This window comes from Canis lupus, chromosome 5, assembly GCF_003254725.2.
Source record: "Canis lupus dingo isolate Sandy chromosome 5, ASM325472v2, whole genome shotgun sequence".
Taxonomy (NCBI): Eukaryota; Metazoa; Chordata; class Mammalia; order Carnivora; family Canidae; genus Canis; species Canis lupus.
In genome coordinates, this window is record NC_064247.1 from 28,690,721 (window position 1) to 28,717,949 (window position 27,229).

The following is a 27,229-nucleotide window of genomic DNA, read 5'->3' on the forward strand; positions in this document are numbered from 1 at the left end:
TCACTCTGCCTGCATAAAAAAAATATTTTTAAAGGGTAGGAGAAATGCGATGAAGAGTAGGAAAAAGGAAGGAATGAGTAGAAGAAATCCAACTGCTAGGCCATGCTAAAGAGTTCTAGGCTTTAAAGGCAAGATAAAGGAAATCCTCGTATTTTCTTCTACATTGTCTAATTTGCTAAATTGATAAAAGAAGGTAAAGCTCTAGTTATAAATAAAATTGACATTTGGTTAGAGAGTCCATTACACATATCTCCCAGAATCTGAACACAGTGAACAAAGTACAAAATAAGAAGGAACGAAGCCTCAATACATAAAAAAAAAAAAAATCTTAAATTAAAAAAATAATTAAAAATTCAAACAATCACAGGGACCTGACCTCAAAATAGTTTCCAGCTGACTTTTGGTACATCCACTCTATGGCTTGATCACCTTATTCTGTCATCATGTCTACACTCACAAACCTCTGTGTATCCCACCTATTGTTATACTTCTCTAACATTAACAGCATCCAAGTAGATGACCTCAAAGTACTTATACTGGAGCACCTAGCTGGCTCCATATATTTTATATTACTGAAATAACCACATATCCAGGAGCTACGACGTAGGCAGCAGGTACTACGCTCATTCATGCATTACTCCACTAGCACAATGGGTTTTGAGGATACACCAAAGGGTGGTCCTTGCCCTTCAGGAGCTGAGAGCAGCATGCATGCAATTATTTCAGAAAGAAGGAGAGCAGAGCACTCCATTAGACTGGAGGGAGTGCTTCGTTCCCTGAGGCCCCCAGGGAAACCTATGTCATTAACATCCCATCCCTCAACATTCTCTATCTCCTCATCTTTTATCCTTACTAAAGTGAGGAAAAGTTGAGAAAACTGAAGTGAGATCTCCATTTCTTGGTAAAACTTATTCAATCTCCAAGTAGTAACCAATAAATCAAGTTCAGATGAGCAATCAGATACTTCCGAAAAGTACCTTCACTGCTTATTATTTCCTCTATTTTTATGTTTATGTTTCTCCTAAAACCAAGGACATAAAAAACAAATAGCTGAAAATCATATACAACATCTAAAAACCCCTCCACTGTCTTCCAGGCATGTGAAATTTCTCTTCACACTTCAGATTCAAAATTCAGTGTGATCACCTTTTAAACTCTCCTGGAAGACAGCAGTACTTTCTTCATCCAATTCTGATTATCTTTTCACATTCCATTTTTCTCCATTAGGCAGGCTCTTCCCATGGAAGGAGACTGTCCTGTGAATGTCCACCTTCAAGTCTTGTCTAGTGTCACGTTTGATACGTATATGAGATATTGAATTCATGTTTTGGTTATCCAAAACATCCACAGATGTTCTTAATAATATTGTAAATAACTCATTATACTTTTTCTCCTTTAGTATTAACTTGGCATTGTTTTTTATCATGAAATATAAACAGGCATTTATTGCCAGAGAAATGTGACAGCAAGATGATTTTGCTAGTAAAAATGGGAGATTCTGGGCACATGAGTTGCTCAGTGGTTGAGCATCTGCCTTTGGCTCAGGTCCTGAGATTGAGTCCTGCATCAGGCTCACTGAGGGGAGCCTACTTCTCCCTCTGCTTAGGTCTCTGTCTCTGTGTCTCTCTCATGAATAAGTAAATAAAATCTTAAAATAAAAAAAAGGGGGGGGGGGAGATTCCACTCTTCAAGATTTGTAGGTAAGCAGCGTGCAATATTGTAAGAGAACTGAAGTGTTTTAAGACACCATAATAAAAAGTTAAGCCAAGACAAAGAGCAGGATAGCAATGAGGACGCCTACCTCTCACTCCACCCCCAGATTCTGGCTGAGATCCACTAAAAGGCAGCTATATCTAGGCAACACTCTCCATCACCTTAATTCTGGCCTAAATAATTATTAAATATTATGGCTAACTCACCTGCTTCAGAACCCACTGTAAAGCTTTTTCAAAGTAATCTCCAATCCAGTTTTCAATATTATCCCTATAATTAGGAGGCTGATTCTTCAACCAAGATTTTATCAGAGAATGGAGATCTGTCTCTTCATCACTGAAACAGATTAATAAGCATGTAAGAAATTACTTTGGAAGATACAGTCAACTTACTTTCAAAATTAATTTCTGCTCCAATAGACATTATTATACACTTTTATAGCTGCTAGTATATAAGAGTGGACTTCAGTTATTTCTCTACATATACGTATATATTAGTTACATATATAGACACACACATACATGTCATTTTCTGTAAAAGAAATTTCATCTATATTATAAACAAATTAAAGAGGAACTAAATATATACAGGTTGTTCAAGAAGTGGTCTAAATCCTTAGGACTAGAGAAATAGAGAGCCCCAAGTCCCAAGTTTAGACTTACTGAAACAAAATCTTCACTTCAACAAAATCCCTGGGTGTTTCAAAAACACAGTAGAGTTCAAGGACAGCTGTACCTTTTTTTTTTTTTTTAAGATTGTATTTATTTATTCGAGAGAGGCAGAGACACAGGCAGAGGGAGAAGCAGGATCCATGCAAGGAGCCTGATGTGGGACTTGATCCTTGGACTCCAGGATCACGCCCTGAGCCAAAGGCAGACATTCAACTGCTGAGCCACCAGGCGTCCCAGGACAGCTGTATCTTAATACAGATCTTTAAAAATATGTTTTCTTCTTTTCTATCCCAAAAAAAGTCAACTACCTAAATTCTCATGCCACTATTAAAACTCAAAGATCTTTGTGAAGTAAAATAGAATTATTTAGCAAAGCACCTAATTACATGAGTAACATCCAATGACTGAAATGAAATATAATAGTGACATCTTATTTAAAATTATACTTAAATAATTACCAAAAAATATGGCAAAAACAACTCATAGGTTAACAATTTTAGAAGTGACAAGGGCTCATGATTTTGCCACTTCCTTCCTATTCTCTACCACTATTTTGTAGCAACACTAGTAACTACTGAGCCCTTGAATTTCTCTTCCCACATTTTATCCAGGCTAAAAAGGTAAAGAAAAATGGAACAGTCAGAGGTAAAAATGTAAATTCCATTAGATCAGTTCAAGTCAAACAAATCAAAGACACTAAGCCCCTGCAGAATAGACTTTGTTGTCAATGGTATGTCCCCAATGTCTTGGCAACTATACATCTTGCTTCATCTAAGATGATCCTGCTTTATACCAGCTGTCCCAGCATTAACAGCATTCCCTTTCACTATTAAAAGGTCCTCATTTGGCCTATAACATAGCAAATGCTCAACAAATGTCTGCTGAAGAAATGAAACCTAAAACCAAGTTATAAGCTAATCAAAAGCAGCTCAAAATGTTACCACGTATTTGTGTCTGTATTTTACATGCAATCATATATTTGCCACACCTCTCATGAACCATATCTGGTTCACCAACAATTTTTAAATCCTGTGCAGCAAGATGTGGTCTTTCTGCTAAATATCCATGGCACTCTACTTACAATTTATGTCACTTATAGTCTACCATGTGTTGTAATTGTTACATTTATTTTATCTCCTCTACTTGAAAGGATGCTCTATAAAGACGAGTCCTCCGTGTTAGTTTTACCCATTTCTTGCTCTGGCTCTCCTAAAATGCTTAACTTAAAGTTATATACATAATAGGCATTCAATAAATGTAAACATTTAGTTATAAACTTTCCTTGTATCATATTTTTCTCACAAGATTATAAGAATATGTTGAACAGAGAAGACAAATTGTGTGAGATACAGCTACAAAATTTATAAACAATGCTATGTTTTTTAATAATACCTTAAAGTATTAATTGGAGTTCATGGCTATTTAGTATAAATGTTCCCTAAAATACTATCAAAAAGCAAGCATTAATTTTGGAAACATTCTGAGCCAACTTGATAATACTATCATGTGTCATACAACACCAAAAATAGCCTGAAACGGCTCTAAAAGAGTAGGGCTCTTTATATAGACAAGTATCAAACTCTAAAACATCCACTCAAAAAGCAAAAGAAAAATAATTACTCATTTTGGAAAATGAAATTGGCTACAATGTCTACATTCTGGCATGAGACTATGAAACATGATATCTAAAATTGGTTTATTCTTCATTTTTTCCCTCTTAAGCCTCTTCCAAATATCCTAAGAAAATAAACATTAAGTAAAAAGGTTTCCAATTTGTTCAAAGAAAGGTCACTCCATAGGACCTGTTAATCCTAGGTTGGCCCTTCTGTGATTAAACTATTGCTACTTAGTTTTAGATTATTAGCCTCCAGTTCATAACCAGTGGGTTCACTTCTCTGCAGTGGTAACATTTAAACAAAAGTAAGAGGAAAAACAAAACAACTAAATACTTGCTGTCTCACTGATGCAAACATAGTAATAGGACTAAACACTGAAACAATTAAATAAACTGAAATAAAACAGCTACTCTCTGAACAAAGTAAAACCTAACAGAAGTTAAAATGAGGAAAACATACATCATTCATACACTTATTTCACTTAGCTATGAAACCAAAGTAGTAACTAAATATTCTAACATAATATACACAAGTGCTCTGATGGTTACCTAAGAAAGATCATTCCCATTCTAGATATTGTGGCTGGCGAAGCACAACTTAAATCATGAGTTTCAAATACAAAGTTCACATTCAGGCCGAACTGAATCCTCTCTCCGCTGGGCATAGTGAGGAGTCGATTGTCATCCAGAACAGAATTCAGAGACTCTATCCATTCAGGGTCAATATCACCATCACATATTATCCATGAGCTCACATCTGTTTTCAAAACGAACGTGGAGGTAAAACAAAAATATATCCAGTAATAACAACTAAAAATAAGGAATAAAATACTCATTCCTTACTCTTTAGAAGTAATTTCCACTAAGTGTTATTTTCTATCCCTGCCCATGAATATAAAGAACTAAAGTAGAACACGCTGAAATTTTCCATGTGAAAGTGCACTACAACCATGCCCGAGAACCACAAGCAATCCTGGCTCAAGCAGCTGAAGACTCACTCATATGCCATGTGGTAATGCCAAACTGGTCCACAAGTACACAGAACTGGGATCTCAAAATGAAAAATTTTTGCCATGTCTTTAGAGTTCTAAACCTTTCACTCACTGGCTTAGAAAAACAACTATTAATTGTGACCTAATAAAAAGTAGGAAGTCTTCTCAGATTCTGGCCAAAAATCCTTTTAAACACCAAGCCAAAAAACTGAGACCAAGAAGACTACTGTTTTATGACTTAAATTTTCAAAATTACTCAAACTACTGTATTCCAACTCATGAGTTAAAACTGTTCAGACACACAATTTTAACCCCATATAAAGTGTCATCTTATTTATGAGGCACTACAATATCACCAGCGAAGAGTTCCTATATTTTCAGTGAATTAATCTCATTGTGAATTACAATTTACCCAGATCACTTTGTTTCTATTATAATAGAAGTTCCCATATAGTAGAGACCAAAATGATAGCACATCTTGGGCCCCTCTAAAGTAAAATATCAATGCACATCATTTACAAGGCAGTTTATGGTCACGTATGAGGCTTAAGGACACATTAGAGACAAGTTCCATCATCCTCTAAAGGTTATTAAGTAAAGTAATGAGGCACAAAACACAGACCAACCTTGAGGTTCTCGAACTACTTGCCGAGCACTATTTGTCAAAACGCCATCAGACCATTCCCTCGTATCCATGTCAATATGGCCTAACAGCTGGTGTCTCGGCATAGCTTTGGGGTTCATGGTATACTGCTTGACCACTCTGCCAGTCCTACACAGTGCCGCCCTTAACATCCTCCACAGGGTTGACTTCCCAGCACCACTTGGACCAACAATGACAACGCCCATTCTTTGGCGTAACTGTTCGTACAATTCCAAGGCCTTCTTGATCTAGTAGAAAACAAGCATGTATATTATGGTCTATAATCAAACACAGTTCTCTTCTCCTTCTGTAACAGTTGTTCTACTCCAAACATATAAAACGAAAGCCTCTGATTTCTTCGGTGAAAGATACAGCCTTAAACAAAATAATGCCTAAATAAATCCAAGCATATTTACACTGTAATATTTAACCCCAATATTTCTTTAAAAGAAACAAGTATACTTTCCAAGTCATTTGACAATATGTACATCATTTTTCTTTATTAATTCACATATATTATTCACGTGTTGATTCATGCATTTATATCCTGTATCTCTCAAAAAACAACAAAAAAAAAAACCTGAGGGAAAATGTTCATCTTTGAACATGTACTTGTGATACATTAAAAAAAAAAAAAAAAAAGCTACTAAAAAGAATTTCTCCTAAGAAATTGTCAAAGTCAAACAATCATATGTAATCAATTATCAAAAACATATATGATGGATCTACTATGGGCAAGGCTCTGTAACATGCACTAGGAATAAAATGATAAGCAAAAATAGACATGAGTTCCACCTTCCATGAACACTCTTATCTGGTGGGCAAAGATCAGTATTAGTCACATATAAGATTAAGCATTAATAAGTACATGTAAGTAAAGTAATGGAAACACAGCAAGGAAACCCCATCTGGACTCAAAGATCAGGGAAGGCTTCCCTGTGTAAGTGAGATTTAAATGGAAAGATAAAAGATAAAAATAGTTAATAAGGAATTAACTAGGAGAAAGGGTCAATATATTCTTTTTTAAAAATTTATTTGAGAGAGAGAGAGAGAGAGCGCACACATGTGGGGGAGCAGCAGACTCTATACAGAGTATCGAGCCCAATTCAGGGCTTGATCTCATGACCCTGAGATCATGACCAAAACCAAGAGTTGGATGCTTAACCCACTGAGCCACCCAAGTGTCCCAGGAACTTGATTTTTAAATGTAATTTTAATTTCTTTACATTTAAATTTAGATGGCCACATGTAATTAATGGCTACCTTTTGGACAGTACAGCACTCCACTACAGTCTCTGTTAAGATTATAAAAAAGTTATTTAAACATTAGTGGATAAACTTTTCTTTCTTGGGGGGGGGGGCAGGGAGGCTAGAGGAAGAGGGGGAGACAGAATCTCAAGCAGACTCTGCACTGAGCACAAAGCCCAACACAGGGCTCAATCTCACAACCCTGAGATCATAACGTGAGCTGAAACCAAGAGTCAGATGCTTAACTCCCTCAGCCACCCCTATTATAAAGTGTTCTCGATGGTTACCTGATTGGGAATGATTTCATAATTGGCCTCCTCGAAGACTTGCTGCAGTGCAGAACTCAGTTCGCCATATTCCACTTCTTTAAAGTCAATCCCGGGAAACACATCTTTAATCAGTGCATCAAACCTCAAGCAATCAGCAAATGTAAACTTGGACATTGTATTAAGCCTCAGTGCTTGTACCACAATATGACTTTCATCAACTGGAGAAAAAGTTTCATTTTAAGATTATTAGTTACTGACTTTAGAAAGCTTTAATGGCTGTACAGTTTTCAAGTACCATGATATGTGTTACCAGTCATTAAATGACGTGCTAGAATTTAGCAACATTTCAAACCATGTGCTACCATGTGAATGGACAAGCTTGCCTCACTTTCTTTTGACGGCTGAGAAATATGGATCCCTATGTACAGTTCTGCACTCCTTTCCATAGAATTTGAGTCCAGAGTTCCTAGACTTCGATTAATAAAAAAAACTCAAACCTGCTCAGAAGTGTTTTATAAACTCATCTCTAAACCAAATATAAATACTAGTATCATTACAAGATTCTTAGTTTTTTACAGATATTAAATAGCAACTGAAAGATGTGTTTTTGAAGGCCAGAACTATCTTTAGTCTGGTATTTCTCTATAATTGCTGAATATTTCCATGTTTAAGTATGTGCAGTGAAGGTATGACCACAATAGAGTTTATTTTAAGCATTAATAAGCCATCTTTAATGACTACAGGTATGGTTTCAACATTTCTTAAAAATCACCAGAGGCAGTAATTTAAGTAACTCACCAAATGACTATCTTCTCTGGTATATGCTAACAGAGCTAAAGCACCAAATGACTATCTTCCCTGGTGTATGCCAACAGAGCTAAAGCAGATTCCCTTTTTAAGATGTATACTTTGATCATTTAAAATCCAAATAGAGGGATCCCTGGGTGGCGCAGAGGTTTGGCGCCTGTCTTTGGCCCAGGGCGTGATCCTGGAAACCTGGGATCGAATCCCACATCGGGCTCCTGGTGCATGGAGCCTGCTTCTCCCTCTGCCTATGTCTCTGCCTCTCTCTCTCTCTCTCTATCATAAATAAATAAAAATTAAAAAAAAAAAAAACGTTAAAAAAAAAAAATCCAAATAGAGGGACACTTGGGCAGCTCAGTCAGTGAAGCATCTGTGTTCAGCTCAGGTCATGATCTCAGGGTCCTGGGCTGAAGCCCCACATCGGGCTCCCAGCTCAGTGGGAAGTCTGCTTCTCCCTCTCCTTCTGTGATCTCTCTCAAATAAATAAATAAAATCTTGAAGAAAAAAAAAAGTCTGAATAGATAATTTCACAGGATGTTTTTCTATGCTGACTTATTTTCAGTGTTTTAACTTAGTTTTGTTTTTTTGTGGGGTTTTTTTTGGGGGGGGGGGATTTACTTTAACTGAAAGAGAGAGGGCACTTAAGTGAGGGGAGGGCCAGAGGGAAGAATCTTAAGTAGACTCCCTACTGAGCACAGAGCTGAACTGGAGCTTGATCCCAGGACCCTGAGATCATGACCTGAGCCAAAATCAAGAGTTGGACACAACTGAGCCATCCAGGTGCCCCTAACTTAGTTTTTAATAGTAATCTAAAGAATTGAATATTTGGCCCTTCAAAAAGGCACACATCCATGGGTGGGAGAATCATTTATTTTATACAAATGGGGGGAAAAAAGGTGTTAAAAATATAATAACATATCATGAGTCTGATCTGAATAGATCATTCGATAAACACATAAATAGGGAAGAAGATACAAATCTTATTTAACAGAAGAGTTTCAAATAATATTTGCAGATATTCCTCCCTCTAAGAAATGGAGCTTAATCCTTGCCTGCCTACTTTGAAGGTGAGCTACATTTAGTAACCAGCTTCCAAAAAGGATAGTAGGAAAAGAGGAAAACAGTAACTATACAGTTGTTATTACAGCAGAGAAACCTAGCAAATACTAAAATAATACTAAGATAATACTAAAATAATAGATAAAGGTGAATATCACCAGTGATGTCACGTGGTCATTATGCACCCACTGATACAACATGCTAAGACCAGCCCTTCACCTCTCTGGTGTTCTTTCTAAATGTTCAGAATCCAGTCTCATCATGCAAGAAACATCACGACAGAACCCAGACTGAGCAAGAGTCTACATGACATGTGACCTGTACCCCTGAAGATTGTAAGGGTCATGGAAACAACACAAACGGACTGAGAAAGTGTCACAGAGCCCAGGAGAGTATGGACACACAAGTAAATGCAATGAGGCACCCTGGCCTTGATCCTAGACCAGAACATGGGCCATTAATGATAAAACAGGTGAAATCCAAATGAAGTCTGGAGGTTAATAGTAATATTAACCTATTAACCTCAGTTTCCTAGGTTTGACAAATGTACCGCAGCAAATAAGAGAAAACAATGGGAATACCATCTTTGTAACTTTAAATCTAAAATTATTCTACAGTTAAAGGGTATTTTTTGTAATCTTAAAAAAAAATTTTAAAGGGTAATTTTGCTTGGTATACTAGCTCTTGGGAAGAGAAAATTCCTATACATTTCTATGGCTCTTGTTCTCAGACGAAAGACACTCTCAGGCTCTGCTTCAGAACCTATAGAAACTGGGGCCCAAGGGTCAACATTGGTGCTTTAATAAGGCTCTTGGTGATTCTAATGGAGAAATGTTTCTATTTTCTATTTCTAAATCTAATGTTTCTATTAACACCAAAGATTGAGGAGGAGCAGGCTACACTATTCCTCTATCTATCACAACTGTTTAGTATTTAACACACATGTAAAAGTTATGATAGGACATTGGGTAAGAACCAGGGAAAATGTGAATAGAGTACGGACTTTAGTTAAACATAGCATCAATATTGGTCCACTAGCTGTGACAAATGTAGCATTCTAAGAGAAGATGTAAACAACAGGAGAAATTAAAGGCCAGGGATTCAAACACCATCTGTATTTATAACTTCTCTATAAATCTAAACCTGTTCTAAGTTAAAGTGTATTTTAAAAAACAAGATTGTATCTGAATAACAAATCCTACCATTCTGTTTCATGCCAGTTTTCTTCAGCTGCCTAAGAAGGCCTCCACTTCCTCTAAGAACTGTCTTCAAGGCTCGCAGACCCCAGTCATAATGTTGCTGAGGCGTCAAAAGTTCCCTTAAACAGACACGGAAATTGCAAAGCATCAGACAGAAATTATTTTTATCACTCTACTTAAAATGCAGAATATAACCACAAACACATAGAAAGCAGTGTTGATAGTTCACTAATTCCTGTAAAGGACCCAATCATGTAATATGATTTGTCCAGTAAAACACTGAAGAAAGAGGACTCCCAAGGATCAGGGCTAACTGTCATGACCTGGCTGATGACCTTCCTGAAGACACTAAATGACAAGCACCTGTTATCCCTCAACTATTCTATCAATCCATCTGGCTTTCAGTTTCTGGCACTGCAGCTCTCACCAGCTCTTAATAGGAACCGGAATTCTACATCACCCAAAGAACCAAAAGAACCTAACAGTCCATTGCTATTACTAGAAATAAGACATAAGAAAAATCGTGGAAGATTCCCTCCAAAGAACAGGAGGTTTTGAAGGTCCTGCTGATAAATCCTTTCAATTAACATCATTTAGCTGGAGCACCTCAATAAAAATACTTTGCAGAAAAAAGGGAGATCAAATTAATAGCATTTAAGGAAGATAAATCGTTCTGAGTCAGATGTTTTATTACTCAAACTAAGATCTTCCCTATCAATACCTTAAGTACAATATAATCCCCAATATGAAAATCACTGAACAGGTAAATAGGTCAGTAATCCATAAACAATCATTGGAACCAAAAACATAAGTATATTTAAGAGAGGAAAACTCACCTGGATAGATTGAAGATAGCTACCAATTTTCTGCCCAAGACTTTGGCATCTTTGAAGCCTTCTGAATACAGAATAACTTCTGCAATAAGCTCATTGTCTGGACGAGACATGGCTACTGGCCGGAAAAGCTGTTTCAGATTGTCAGGCAACTTTTGTCTTCCTCCATAACCTTTTCCAGCAGGATTCATAGTGATAAAAATTCCAGAATTGGAATTTATTTCTACCTGAAATGTTAATTTGAAATATAGGCAGCATATATTTTAACTGTAGATAAATATTTTAACAGATAATAGACAATATATATTTTACTGTACATATTTCTACACACAAATCTTATACCTTGACAAAAGATAACTGCTAACGAGCTATGCATCTCCCTACTGAATATACAATAACTCCCTTAGGAACAATATTTACAAAGGTCCCTTATATCAGTCCTACAAGGCAGGAATTTTGAGCATCTATTTCTGTCTGTGCTTACAAAATGCCTCCATGTATCAGGCTCTTTGCTGGGTACACAGAGACAACGCAACTGTGACCCGAAGTCACTAAGAATTTATGCTCTTCTGGAGCTTCCAGTCTACAGGCAAGCTCAGTGTGATTAATGCTTTAACAGGAAGAGCAGACCATCACAAGAGCACCCAATAGGAGCACTTTCAACAGCACACTTTGAGCCAAGTCAGAGTGTGCAATTAAGTACCTAGAGAAAAAAAGAAAAAAGAAAAAAGAAGAAAAAAAATCTGACTATAAAGGGAAGAAAGGAGAAAGAGAAGTGGCTGGAAAGACAAGTGAAGGGAAGGTTTGTTTATGTTTTAATTATACCAAATATTATAATATTATTTCATCTGACGTCATATGTCATTAAAAAGGAAAAGATGTGATTACATTTAAAAGCCAATGAAGAACAGGTAGAAAAGGCTGAAACTGTAACAGAGGGCCTAACAAAGACAAGGTCCCTGGGAGGAGATCTCAGAGCAGAAGCAGAAAGCTTAGTGCTGACTTGGAGAAAAAACCCCTCCCTTGTCAGAGGAGGAAAGGAGGGAAAACCTCAGTGTATAAGAAAAGTTAATGTTGATGGCAGAAAAGTAAAAGCTTATCAGTTTCTCTTTTCTTTATAAAGAGGTTAAGCATCATGTAAGTAACAGGTTAATAATTCATAATTGATCTTACTTCCCTGCCCTCCCCTGAAAAACCTATCCTGTGAAAACGCTATTATGGATTAGAAGATCGTTTCACACTTCTTTTAACTTTCAGTGTTTTCAACATGATACCTTCTATAGGGAAGCCTACACTTTCTACAAATAAGTTCAAGTTCTCATGATATGGGTACGTATCTCTGATGAGGAAAAGGAAGGACCAGAAACACAGTTAAGTACTCATGTTGTCAGACTCATACAGAACAGTGATCAAAAACACAACCTTCAGAATGGAACCAACCCAGTTCAGTTCCCAGCCCACTACTTATTCTGCTTTCCTTATCTACAAAGTGGAAAACACAACAGTACCTACATCGAAAGATCATGAGTACCAGCGAGACAATCCCCGGAAGCAGCCAGCACAGAGTAAGTGCCCAGGACAGGTTAGCAGCTGTCATTATAAATGAATTATTCAGTACTGAAAGTCTGATGGTGAACGGTAAAGTCAGACCAAAACTGGGTGAGAAACTTTAGACAATTCACAGGTACAAAGGCTGAACACAGAGGTCACACATAGGGGTGCCAGGAAAAATACCAAGTATTTGCCTGAGGAATGCAAAGTTGTAAAACATATCTGAATTTTTTCAATTCCCAACATATTCCGTACCTCCTTGCCAAGCAGTTCACACACAGTTCTATGATTCTTCAAAGCATCCTGAATTGTCTGGATCTGCATAGACACTGCTGACAATACAGATTCTTCCAGTCTATTGAATTCATCAAAACAGCCCCAGGCCCCACACTTCACTAAACCAACAAAAATTCGTCCCATTGATTTCACATCAATGCCCTAAAAAATAACAGCAAAAATTAAATCCGTTAAAAAATAATTAAGATCCCTAATAATAAATTAATACTTTGACATTTACAGATAAGGTAATTTCACCCATCTCTACCTCTTTTGCTCTCTTTTAAGTACAGATTAAATAGCTACCCTCTGCAGAGTGGTTTCAAAGAATAAACAAAATAATTGATGTAAAAATGTTCTAAACAGTACACAGAAAAAAAAAACAGTACACAGAACTAAATAGATACGAGATTTTGTTTTAGTTATTCTTTAAGTTGAAATACACATTCGACACAAAATGTTTAGAAAATGATAATTGCAAAATGAATTTTTTTTCTCTTTTCTGTTCACTGTTCTCCTTACTAAAAAAACATTTTCCTTCCCTTCCCCTATGTTCATTTGTTTCTTAAATTCCACATACGAGTGAACTCTGGGAAACAAACTGAGGGTCGTTGGAGGGCAGGTGGGAGGGGAGACAGGGTAATAAGGGGACAGGCACATGATGTGAGTAACACTGGGTGTTACACACAAATGATAAATCACTGGCCTCTACCTCTGAAACTAATTTAAAAAAAAAAAATTTCTACCCTCTAATATAATCCTCCATTCTGTATTCAAAATTATTTGCACTAGTTCCCTTTAGAAAAGTTCTGAGACTATCCTCTCTGCAACATCTCTCCATCTCACTGTTCAAATAAAACAAATTCTGTTTTCAAGTGATTCAAAAATAATGTGACTTTGAAATAGGGTATTTCAATTTTAAGTACACAAATCCTAATCTAAACTCAACTCACACACGATTACATAGTTGATAATTACGCATTCTACCTCATCACAGTTAAAAACTAGAACTTGTCTTCCCAGAAGTCCGCCTAAGGCCTTCACAGATTCAGTTTTCCCGGTTCCAGCTGGCCCATAAGGGTTCCCCCCGAGGCCCATCTTCATGGCTTGCGTAAGAGTCAGGTAGCACTTGTCTGTCAGCGGCGTGTAAACCAGCTTGGGAGCATTGCCCTACATGAGGGGAACATAAAGTTTCAATATTTGTGCTTTATTCAACCTCACAAACATGTGGCTGTGCGGCTATTTAAAAAGCTAAAAAGGCAACAAAAAAGTTAAAGCTGTTAACCAGAAAAATATCTACAATATGTTTTTAGTGGAAGAAACTTGTTAAAGCACAAACTGAAATTAAACTTTGTTAACACCAAGCATGTAGTTTACTCCGTCCTCAACTGACATATCGTAAGGTTTTCCAAATAGTCTCTCAAGTTCTTAATAATGGTACAAAGATGTGCTACTAAGGCTAAGAAATCCAAAACTATCTTATACAACAATCTTGTATTTAAAAATTCACGTAAATTAATTTCCTGCATCTTATGATCTTTATATATCAGAACCATTTTAGAGACTCAAATGTAATTATTTTGAAAAAATTCCTTATGAAATTAATAGAAATTTTGAGAACTATTTGAATTTACAAGTTTTAGGGAAAATAGACTCCAATTCCAGCTACAGTTAATAGTTTTTCCTTAATTTAGGTAGACAGATTTGGGTCTCAAAATACACTTTATCAACATAATCGTCTAACATTCTGATGACTGACTCATTATGATGGGACAAGGCACAGAGGATGCAGTCAGAATTTTTTTAAAACAGGTTACATGAGCTAGGTTATTTGTTTGAAAAGTCTCATCTCGCAACTGAGAACATTAAGCAAGCATCTTTGGGCGTGGTTGCAGTGGTACCAAGCTTGACCATGAGTGAGGAGGCATGGGCCAGACAGCAGCCGTATTCCATTCTCCCTGGATCACAGAGAGCTGCATTAAACATTACTCTAAAAAAAGGAACATTCACAGAATTCAGTACAATACTGTCACTGTTGTAACTTTCTATAAGTATTTCTCTGATATAACATCTTCTTAGTTATGATAAAACAGAAGACAGTCACACAGAAAAAAAGTTCTTAAAAGTTACAACTAAAATAAAAATAATTCTGTCAACCAATAGCAAATTTCCTTTAAAATAAATAATTTCAACTGGAAAAAATAAAACACTTTTGCTACCAATCCTACCTGATACTCATAAGTATACTGAAGTTCAGAATCCACCATTTGTACATAACATGTGTGATCACTTTTCATATAAAATCGGACTTGTTTTTTCCAGGTCCAGTCATCAGTTGTATGAACCTGAACTTGGTTTAGCTGCTTCACCACATCAATATTATGAATAATATCAAGAATCAGTGCTTTGAGCTTAAGTTCCAGAATGCCAGACTCTGTATGCAAATTAAAATATTTGGAGAAAATGTTAGCTTGGGACTTATTTATTATATATGCACAGATTTTTTAATGTATTTAAATGGTAATTTCATAATACATTTGAATTATACAGTAATATAAATCATACAAATCAAAATATGTCAAATCCACTGGTAGGAAATAAGAATTTTGAGTATGAAAATGAAAGCATCAAAATTCAGTGAGAGAAGGGTTCCAGTTCCTGCAGCCTGTTTCTCCCCGAACGCAAGTGTAAAACATGGACCACATGTACTTGAGTGTTATTTAGGAGTCTGGCAAGCAAAAATATCAGGCAAGTTGGGGAAGATCTGAATGAGAAGTGCCCCCTTGTTCTGTTTTTGTTCTCCTGTTCCCTAGAGTGGGAGTCTGTGCAGCTGGATGGCCAGACCCATGCAGTCAGCTCCTGGTGAGGCCCATAGCTCAGGTGTGAGGAGCAGAAAAGGAGACTCCTGGGAGCCACAGCTTCAGCAGGAGAGACCCAGAGGTGCCTAAAACCCAGAGGGAAGTGAACCTTCCTCTGCAATCAGAGACCCTGGGGTCCCAAGAGGGTAGGACAAACCCTGCCCGCTCTCTCCCATCAGCCAGTCCGAGACACAGGCACCAGCATGGAAAGCAAGCATGAGAGTAGAGCCCATGAGAGGCAGCATTCTGGCCAGGAGAGCAGGACAGGAACCCAAGCAAACTCCAGCCTCCTGGAAGGAGCATGGGCACAAAGGGCTCTCCCTCCCTGGGCTCCCCTCCTTAAGCCTTGAAGCTTTCCACCTACCATCAAACCAAAGACTCTGAGAGCTGGCCACTAGATGGCACACACGTGAAGGGGATTTCATTATATTACTGAAATGTAATCAGTGGTGTAACCTTGACAATCCTGCACATTACTCAATGACTTTTACAAGAGAACTGACACCAGAACCACAACCCAGGAAGGCTGGCTGGAACCTGAAGCCGGAACCCAACAGGATCAAGTGCTAACAGAAAACATCAACATTATTGGAAGGATTTAAACAAGACCCAATACTCATAATACAATATTCAAAATGTCCAAGATACACTCCCACATCATCCGATATACAAAGAACCAAAAACATACTTAAGACAGTGAAGGGGAAATAAAGACATTCTCAGATGAAGGCAACCTGTAGGAAGGAATTCACAGTCAGCAACCCGGCTCTAAAAGAAGTGCTGGAGGCACCTGGGGTGCGCAGTCGGTGAAGCTTCTGCCTTCAGCTAAGGTCATGATCTCAGGATCCTGGGATGGAAGGAGCCCTCTATCAGGCTCCCCACTCAGCAGGAAGTCTGCTCCTCCTTCCCTCTCTGTCCCTCCCCACTACTCATTCTCTCTCTCTCAAATAAAGTCTTTAAAAAAAAAAAAAAAAAAGCAGCACTTTAGGACGTTCTTCCAACAAACAGCAGGGAAGTGGGAGCATCAAAATGAAGGGGAACAGAAATGGTAAGCATCCAGGTAAACAGAGCAGACTGCTCCTCACAAGCCCATTAAATTATGTTTGATGGCTGAAGGCAAAAATGCAATCTCAGAGTTTTCAGTGCATTTAAGTGTGACATAGAAGACAGCAGCTACATAGAAGAGGATAAAGAAACCTGTACGGTGGTAGCATGTCTACATTTGTCTAAAGTAATAAATTACTGATTCTAAGTACAATATAAAAGCAGGCATATTGTAATTCCTAAGCTAACCTCCGAAATAGGTAACTGGTTGATATAGTCAAAATACATAGGTAAATTAAGACAGAATAACAAGAAAAAATTCAAATAATCCCAAAGCAAGCAGAAAAGAGAACGTTTTTCATACCAGTGTTCCCTGGATCCTCAGAACTTGTATCAATGCTGGTATAGTACTCTAGCTTCGTCACCAGCTGTGTTTCAATCTGATGAAGACTATGGTCTTTGATAGCATTTTCTACATCTTCAGTGAATTTAATCTGCTCTGCCAAACATAGTATCTAATGAATAAAGAAAAAAGTTATTTTTAAAAGGTAAATTTACTAAAAATTGTTCATAAACTTAAGGAAAGATACCTTTTTCTAGATTTCGAGTTGTGTACTGGATCTCTATCAGAGTATGTGGTACAGCCAAGCTTACTAAGAACTCATCTCATACTACTCGCCTCCACATCTAGTTTCTGATTCTAGATCCCACCAAGCTCACTGTAACCTAAGAGGCTTTGTACTTTCTCCTCCTGACTCTCTTCTTTATAAATGGCTTTTCAAGAATGCAAAGGTATCAGCATATGATGTACTCTATTTAGTAAAAGGGTAATATTCTAGCATTCCAAAATAATCTTAGGATACCACTGAAGTCTAAAATTTCAAAATTCCAATTTTATCTTAAATTAAGCTCTGTCTTAATCCTTCAGTCTAATGCCCATAAACAGAAACTAGCTTTAGTTAAGGAGCGATATTCTCATATTTACATAAAACATGAAATGTTAACACTGCTTGAAAGGCTTTCTAATATAGTACCAATCTAGCACAGTTACTGATAAAGCCATTACACATATAAACACTAGCCTTTAAAAACTTATAAAATACTTTAATAGGGCAGCCCGGGTGGCTCAGCGGTTTAGTACCTGCCTTCAGCCCAGGGTATGATCTTGGGGTCCTGGGACTGAGTCCCACATCAGGCTCCCTGCATGGAGCCTGCTCCTCCCTCCGCCTGTGTCTCTGCCTCTCTCTCTCTCTCTCTCTCTCTCTGTGTGTGTCTCATGAATAAATAAATAAAATCTTTAAAAAAATAGTTTAATAGAGTTCTTAGATGAATGCGGAAAACCAATATCCTCCTTTAAACTAAAGACACAAGGGGCATGCCTGGGTGGCTCAGTAGTTGAGCGTCTGCCTTTGGCTCGGGTCATGATCCTGCGATCAAGTCTGGCATCAAGCTCACCATGGGGAGCCTGCTTCTCCCTCTGTGTGTTTCTCATGAATAAATAAATCTTAAAAAAAAAAAAAGAAAACTAAAGACATAATCATATAAAACTACTAAACCTACTGATCAATTACTATGGGATAGGTTTTTTCTGATATGTATTTTTCAGCAGCCAGATGAATATCATCAAATGCCTCTACTTATCAGATTAATTAGTTATCTTTGTACATATTTTATAACTTTGCACAGCAGGCTAAGCTGCTGTCTTGATCTAACTTAAGACATTGTATTAATATATTATCAAAAACACTGTATGTATATCATTGTATAAAGTAGCATTAAATTTTCTTTAAAGTAAGAGAAACTCTTTCCAAGGCAAAGTCATCTCCCATAATTTGTGGGACAAATTCGCCAGTCTCTTTCATCAAGTATATGGGAAGCATTTAAGCAGATCCATCTCTCTGCTTTTTAAAAAAAAAAAAAAAACTTTTGCTCTTTAATTTTCAGATCAAAATGTTCACTTGCTACCTCCAAACTAATACTCTTATGTGTGAGTGTCCTTTCAGGCAATACTACTGGATTTCTACATTATAAATGCACATTGATAATCTCAGTTTTTAACAGTCTGCTATACAATTTCTGTGAGAGGCTAACAGAAACAGTAGTCAAAATACATTCTGGTTAATTCTCAAGTCACACTACCATTATAATTTCTGGTCAGGTGCTAATATTATTAACCTAAAATTAACCTAAAATCCAGCAGTCATTAACAGTGCTTTGCAAACATTTTACAATTTAACATTTTAAAATAAGTTGGCAATGAACATACCACTATAGCTTCTTAACTAGGTGCCTACAAGAATTGCTCAGAGTATACGGACAAAAGCAGATCTGAACCAAGATCTGTCAGTCTCTTTCCATTCAGTATGCTATCTCATTCCCAGATGAGAAAGTTCTTTTTCTACATTATTCTGGTCCTTACAAACCTGCCTCTAGAATCCTGAATGAACAGTCAGCAATAACTTGCACCAGATGTTCATGCAGCCAGGGATACTTTTCAGTCCCCTTACATGAACGCTCCTGAGATAATTTTTCTTAGCATTAACTGCTAAGACACTAGAACTCTGTTTTGGTTGACAATGAACTACTCCTACTTTTCATAGTTCATGTTTTTTTTTTTAATTTTTATTTATTTATGATAGTCACAGAGAGAGAGAGAGAGAGAGAGAGAGCGAGAGGCAGAGACACAGGCAGAGGGAGAAGCAGGCTCCATGCACCGGGAGCCCGACGTGGGACTCGATCCCAGGGTCTCCAGGATCACGCCCTGGGCCAAAGGCAGGCGCCAAACCGCTGCGCCACCCAGGGATCCCAGTTCATGTTTTTATGGAGACAATGAACTACTGCTATGTTCTGTAGTCCCTGATTTCAGCTAGCTGCTTGCAGGTCCCAAGGTTGGTTGCAGGGCTCAGATCCAGCAGCTTCCCTCCACTGCCTGTAGCTCCACATGCAACTCCTGATACAACTGTCCTTTCCCCAGTCAATCGCTCTGCAATACTTCCCTCTGGACATTTTGTAATATTTTGTCTTTTGTTCTAAGTTCACTGAAATCCTACCTGGAAGTTGACAGGAATAGGGAACATTTCCAGAAGTAATAAAGCAGCTTACCTCTGACTGCAATGGCATTATTGTGCATTGATGATTACTCCTCATTTCTTTAGGAGCTTAACAAGAATTTTTAAAACATAGTTTGATTCAAAATGCTAGAAGATGCAAATGATATGAATAATACAATGGCTAAGAAACTAAAATATTAAAGTGTTCTAACTTCTCAAGCTTTAAAAGAACCAATATAAGACTTGTTCCAATAGCTACTGAATGGTTTAATCTGGAAAGCATATAACCTCGAGCAGTCAAGTAGATCTTCCTGTGAGAGATCACAGAACACCTCAAAGGCCTGCCTTTACAATCCCTAAGAACCTATGTCCCTGATGTCCATTACCTCAACCAGCAGCGAAACAAATCCCAAACAAGGCAGGATACTTAACACAAGTCTGACCACTACACTTGGGTGACATCTGGAACACATTCTGTAAGCTATGCATCCACAGTAGGGTGTTTCTGGTGTGGGTTCCATGAACGCTGAGCTGCGGGAAGTCCATACCCCACTGTGCAAACTAGTCCTCAGCTTCCCTGCCCCCTCCCAGGTCAGTGCCCTGCCTCTACATCCTGCTAACCTCCTGCCAGCACCAACCTCTTGTGGGCTCCAGGACTCTCAAGAGGGAGGCATGGGAATGCAGGTCCCCAGACTTCCCACCAAGCATGCACTTATGTAGAACAGGAAGCCCCCCCTTTCATCCCTCACTGGCCTGAGTGACCTTCATCTCAGATGCCTTCCCTTGAAAGCATCTAAATTACAGCAAACTCACAGAGCTATAGAAGAGAATTTCACTATCGTGCTGTCCTTCCACCACATTTTACAACAGTTGCAGGAACAGAGACCCAGAAGCTAAGCACTTGGTCAGTATTAAATGCTAATCAGAGAGAGAACCAAGATGCCAGCTGTCTGAGCCTGCCTGCCTCCAGGTCAGGGATCTTCCCACAGAACCAGGCCTACCTACATTCCAGATATAAGCCCTCTTACCTGTGAAGGGAATAATGAGGGGTCGATGGAACCCTGACAACTTCGTCCAGCAGTAACACATTCTAACAACAACTGTTTCAACGTTTGCTTCATTTCCAAGGCTAAATCATTTAACCAGGTCTGAAAATAAAATGAAAAATAATATACACAAAGGGCACATGAAGGGCTCAGTTAAGCATCTGACTCTTGTTTCTGGCTCAGGTCATAATCTCGTGGGTTGTGAGATGGAACCTCGCATAGGCTCGTCACTCAGTAGGAGTCTGTGATTCTCTCCCTCTGCCTCTCCCACCCAATCACGTGCTCTCCCTCTATCTCTCAAAATAAATCTTTAAAAATAAAAATACTACTATACATAAGTTATAAAACAAATCAACACTATGGACTGACTCCACTGATTTCAAGAGATGGGATTATAATTTCTTATTGACTCTCCTACTCCCAAAATGTGTTATATGACATACAGCAATGTATTTTATTAATGAAGGACTTAGGGGCACCTTGGTGGTTCAGTTGGTGAAGCGTCTGCCTTTGGCTGAGGTCATGATCTCAGGATCCTGGGATCCAGCCCTATATTGGACTCCCTGCTCAGCAGGGAGTCTGTTTCTCCCTCTCCCTCTGTATCTCCCCTTGTTCATGCTCTCTCTGTCAAATAAATAAAATATTTAAAAATAAATATATAAAGGATTTAAATAATTTGAGGAACACAACTTTTTCACCTCTTGGGGTGATGGTTAAGTGTGAAAATTCATAAATGTATAGTTAGCTATCACTGTCATCATCTCTACAAATGAATATGATACGAGTAAAGAGATCCTTCATTTCAACATTATAAGAAATCAAATAGATAGCCAGGCTGATGAATCAGAGTCACAGTGACTGGCTCAGTCTCTGGGCTCATGCTATCCTGGTGAGCTCACATTCAGAAAGCCTCAAAGCAAGAAGGGATTGCTTTATTAGGGTGAGTTCTATTATTTGGGGAGCTAAGATGCATCTTTAATTTTGTTTCAAGGTCAAAATAATACATTTTTCACTTTATTATAGATAAAATAATAAAGTTAACTGAAGTTAACATAATAACAATAACTGATAAAAATAGCAATGAATATTTATTAATCAGAATTTTAAAAGACTCTAGATATGCAATAAAATATAAGTGCAAAACCTACAACGTTAAATAGCTTTTCATCATAATTTAAACTCTAAGTTCTAGACTTTTTCACCTTTAGAGCACTTTCCAGTATACAAACAACACGAACTTCAACTACCTAGCTCAAAAGCCAGGGAGGTAAGGCAATAAGAACCTTTCTGAGCAAGGCCACAGACACCTGCTCTACTAATCCCAGCCAGCTTCCAATTTTCCTCTGCTGGCAAAGCTGCTCCAGACCAACTGCCAAAACCTATGCTCTTCCTCTCTCCCCTCATCTGGTCCCAACAAAACCACAAGAAACGCAAACAACAACAAAACAATCAAACTCTTCACCAAACACAAACATAGAAGCTACTTAATAAATTTGTGTTTTCAATCACCTGACTTAGGTGATGAACTTCTAATAAAATGATGAGGCCTATCAAGGAACAGAAATTTTGCTAAATTGTATAGATACGTGTATGATAAGGCATGGGCCCCAACTGTTGGCTGGAAGATCATTCTGGTATGTGAAAATTACACTTCAGTGCAATACAATCTCTTGCTGTCTGGCTGTAACTGTACAGTTGTTTTAGGTCTTTGATGGATCATTTCCAAGGCTCCAGGACCAAATAATCAATAGCAGCCCTATAAATGCATTAGTTGTAAACTTACTTGTTCACCTAAATCATCTTATATAAAATCATACACAACACATTTTGAGAGTATGAGAGTCAATAAGAAATTATAATTCCATCTCCTGATATGAACCATTTTATACAAGTACCTATTGAACACATATGCCCCAAACACTATCTAATGCACTTAAAGGCAGTCATCTCATTTCATCTTCCATAGACAGACTTTGCAATAGACAGTAAGATGGGCAGTAAATTGGATATTTTACAGATAAGAAAGCTGTGATTCTAAGTCATATAGCTAATAAGTTGAGGAGCTGAGATTAATATCTAGGCTTTACAATTCCAAAGCAAAGGTTCTTTTCATAATTACATGTTGCCTTCCAAAGACTAAAAATCCACAATCTCTTCAATATAAAATCATCCTGAACCTAACAGATCATTTTAAGATATGAGCAGTTTCCTAAAAGGCCTAAGTTAACCCTAAAAATTTACTAAATTGTTTTTGATACAAAGTTCATACAGTTCATTCTTTTTATTTTCATACCTGAAAAAAGAATCACTTACCTCTACATTATTAGACAGAAGAATTTTATTTTTAAAAGGTACAACTTCTCCCTCTAAAGACTTCATTGCAGTTATATGTTTTGATTCTTCATCAAAGCACACACTGTTAATACCTATAACATAAGAGAAAAATTAAAATACAAAAAGATTGAAGATGTAATTATTAAATAAGATACAGAGTTCCCACAGTGTACAATATGTACCTCATAATACATACTATAACATATCAGAATTATGTTAATTCTCCTATACAACAGAATAGTTTTTCCTAGTCAAAAATTGAAAACAACCCAAATGCCCAACAACAGGTGAGTGAATACACTGGTCTATTCAAACAACAGAATACTACTCAGCAAGAGTAGTATTGGCATAAAATGTAGTTGTAGGTACCTCAAAAACATGATGATGAGCAAAACTAAGGCCAGACACAAATGAGTGCCTCACAACACACACTGATGATTCCCCTAATGAGACAGAAGGCAGGAAGAAGGGGGACAGCAGATGAATTTCCCTTCCCCAGATGTGCACTTCATTTTATGGTATGCAAAAATACTTTAATACACTATCCAATTTTGATCTTCACAAAAATCCTTTAAGTTATTATACCCAATTTAAAGGAGGAAACTAAACTTCAGAGAGGTAAATTAGTAATGACTTACAGAGGCAGTTTTTTTTTTGTTTTTGGTTTTTTGTGTTTTTTTTTTAATAAATTTGGTGTTCAATTTGCCAACATACAGAATAACACCCAGTGCTCATCCCATCAAGTGCCCCCCTCAGTGCCCGTCACCCATTCACCCCCACCCCCCGCCCTCCTCTCCTTCCACCACCCCTAGTTCATTTCCCAGAGTTAGGAGTCTTTATGTTCTGTCTCCCTTTCTGATATTTCCTACCCATTTCTTCTCCCTTCCCTTCTATTCCCTTTCACTATTATTTATATTCCCCAAATGAATGAGACCATATAATGTTTGTCCTTCTCCGATTGACTCATTTCACTCAGCATAATACCCTCCAGTTCCATCCACGTCGAAGCAAATGGTGGGTATTTGTCATTTCTAATGGCTGAGGAATATTCCGTTGTATACATAAACCACATCATCTTTATCCATTCATCTTTCGTTGGACATCGAGGCTCCTTCCACAGTTTGGCTATTGTGGACATTGCTGCTATAAATATTGGGGTGCAGGTGTCCTGGCGTTTCATTGCAGCTGTATCTTTGGAGTCAATCCCCAACAGTGCAATTGCTGGGTCGTAGGGCAGGTCTATTTTTAACTCTTTGAGGAACCTCCACACAGTTTTCCAGAGTGGCTGCACCATTTCACATTCCCACCACCAGTGCAAGAGGGTTCCCTTTTCTCCACATCCTCTCCAACATTTGTGGTTTCCTGCCTTGTTAATTTCCCCATTCTGACTGGTGTGAGGTGGTATCTCATTGTGGTTTTGATTTGTATTTCCCTGATGGCAAGTGATGCAGAGCATTTTCTCATGTGCGTGTTGGCCATGTCTATGTCTTCCTCTGTGAGATTTCTGTTCATGTCTTTTGTCCATTTCATGATTGGATTATTTGTTTCTTTGGCGTTGAGTTTAGTAAGTTCTTTATAGATCTTGGAAACTAGCCCTTTATCTGATACGTCATTTGCAAATATCTTCTCCCATTCTGGAGGCAGTTTGAATGCAAGCCTGCTGATCCTAAAAGCTCTCGCTGCTGCCTCCCACAGCCCAAATCACAGCTACAAAGGACCCGAAAACTACATAGAATGGCTAGTAAATACGTGTAAAGCACCAGAAAGTCAATACATTAGCCTTTTTCAGGCCATATGGTCTCCATGTCAATGACTCAGCTCTGCAGGAGCACGAGAGCAGCTCTAGACACACAGGCATGGCTGTGTTCCAACAAAACTGTGTCAGAAAGTCAGGCAGTGAGCCAGGTCAGGCCTGCAGTCTGCAGATCCCTGATGGTAGATGATGAAAATTTGACTTATTTGAAAAATATAGCCGTTTTCCAACAAATGGCACACGCTGAGAAAACAGTCATCGTTATTTTTATAGCAGAGTGCTAACCCTCCATGAGGACGTCATGCAGAAAACTTTACACTCCACCATGAAGAGGCCTGTTCTCCCTCACTCCACGGCCAGTTCCTTCTGCCCTCACATCTTCCTCCTAGCAAAGACTAACAAGTTCTTCAGAGCCCACCTTAGATGTTACCTTCGAGATACCCCAGGATGAAGCTAATGGGCTCCCCAGAGGCAGCTGGGCCAGCATAGGAAGTATTGAAAGTCCATCAATTTAGCAGGCAGTTGCTTCCACCAAGCTATGAATTCTTCTGGACGGTACAATGCACTCTCTGTTCAACAGGCTACCTTGGAGCCCAATGTTGTCCCTGGCATGTGTCAGAGAAATGTCAACTCTTACCAGCAAACAGCTTCTTAAGGTGAGACTGAATCACTGCTGGGCTCGTTGACTGGCCGAGGACCTCCAGCAGGTCATCGTCACCAAGGAAATAAAACCTGGGGAACGCTGAGCGTTTCTCCTGATACAGATACAAACAAGACAAGCTTTATCTTTTCAAATAAGTCACATAGTAAAAGGACTTTACAATTTATTATATAAGTATTTTTTAAAAAAACATACCTCCAAAAACTCATTTAATGACTTCTGACATCTTTGAAGCTGATCAAGTATTGTTAGCAGAGAATTTCTGATTCCTGCATGAGTAGTTAACATTGTAACTCTACTGTCTTTCTTGATATCAGCCATTATTGACCTACAGAAGAAAAAAAAAAGTTTTACCTCTATTTTACCAGATTGTAGCAGAAAGAGAAATATTGAGACATTTATTTTTCTGCCTGCTTAGAACTAGAGGTAACACTATTATAACAGCAAAACATTATGCTTCTAAAAATGCTTAAAAAATAATGATCCAGTGACAGAGAAAGATATTAAATATTTACTCAAATTTTTAAATAAAATTATGAGAAATGCTAAGGAGGAAAAGCACAAAGTATTTTAAAGCAGCTTGAGCAACCCTTAACCTATTACTTGAGAAAGTGATTAACGCTGCGATCTGGACAGTGAGTAAAAGCAAACGTCAGTGAGCAGGAGAGGAGGAGTCCATGAAGCAAACAGCAGCACAAAAAAAAAAAAAAAGGCTGCAGAAGTGGACAAGGAGCAAACAAGGTTTGATCCCTGGATCAATAGGAAACCAGGAAACCTCTCTGCACCCTGACCTAAGGAAATAACAAAAAGAAGCAATGAAACTTCACTGTAATAGACCACCCCAGCCACTGTGAATGCAGCTTACTGGAGAAGATGAGTGCCAGCCAAAGGATCGGGCCGTGGTCCGAGTGAATGACAAGCACTGAACCTCAGAGTAAAGGCAAGAGGAAAGACAGAAAAGATAGACTCAAATAGATCAAGTAGATTAGAATCAACCACTGTGGTAACTTCATGGATTTGGAGGCATCAGGGGAGGTCAAATATCCACCACACTCCTGCTTTGAGCAATTAGTTAGGCAGTACCAGTTACTGAGAAAGGAATGGGAAAGAGAAGAGATTCATGTAATGAGATGGACTCGTGAATCTAGTTTGTACTCGTTGACGATACTCAGTATATTTGGAGCTCAGAAGAGAAAGATGGGCTAAGAGGCCACAGCAGGTGGAAAAGAACAAAGAGGCAGCCACGATCACCCACACACATCCCCATAATGAGACAAGAACCAGAGGCTGACACCAGGGGAGTGCCCAAACCTAAATGCTGAGGGAGGTCTGAGCACCAGGAACTTGAGCAGAAGGCCAAGGGACACTACCTTCAAAAGCCAAGGGAAGAGACTCTCCAACAAGAAATGCTGAACTCTGTAAATACTAATCAGAAGCAAACTAAGATGAGGCGTGAAAAATGTCCATCAAACTACAACAGGAAAGGAATGGGTGACCTCAGGAATAGCAGGTACAGACCGAGTATTACTATCATCACCCTCATATCACAATAGGATCATTGTTAACTAACATCAGGTTGTGAAGTAGAGACAGAAATCAATTTGGTTCAG

The 27,229-nt window shown here is 38.2% G+C and overlaps 1 protein-coding gene across 1 annotated transcript in view; it reads right to left on the bottom strand.

Moving 5' to 3' along the window:
* The window catches only part of DYNC2H1 (dynein cytoplasmic 2 heavy chain 1), a 339,893-nt gene that overhangs the window by 270,766 nt on the left and 41,898 nt on the right, over positions 1 to 27,229 (bottom strand). Inside the window, 14 exon segments of the mRNA XM_025465708.3 lie at positions 1,920 to 2,049; positions 4,549 to 4,756; positions 5,618 to 5,882; positions 7,170 to 7,369; positions 10,217 to 10,332; positions 11,050 to 11,273; positions 12,853 to 13,035; positions 13,861 to 14,043; positions 15,102 to 15,307; positions 17,140 to 17,290; positions 20,854 to 20,973; positions 23,185 to 23,297; positions 25,596 to 25,713; positions 25,815 to 25,947. Coding sequence (XP_025321493.3) covers positions 1,920 to 2,049; positions 4,549 to 4,756; positions 5,618 to 5,882; positions 7,170 to 7,369; positions 10,217 to 10,332; positions 11,050 to 11,273; positions 12,853 to 13,035; positions 13,861 to 14,043; positions 15,102 to 15,307; positions 17,140 to 17,290; positions 20,854 to 20,973; positions 23,185 to 23,297; positions 25,596 to 25,713; positions 25,815 to 25,947 — 2,350 coding nt within the window.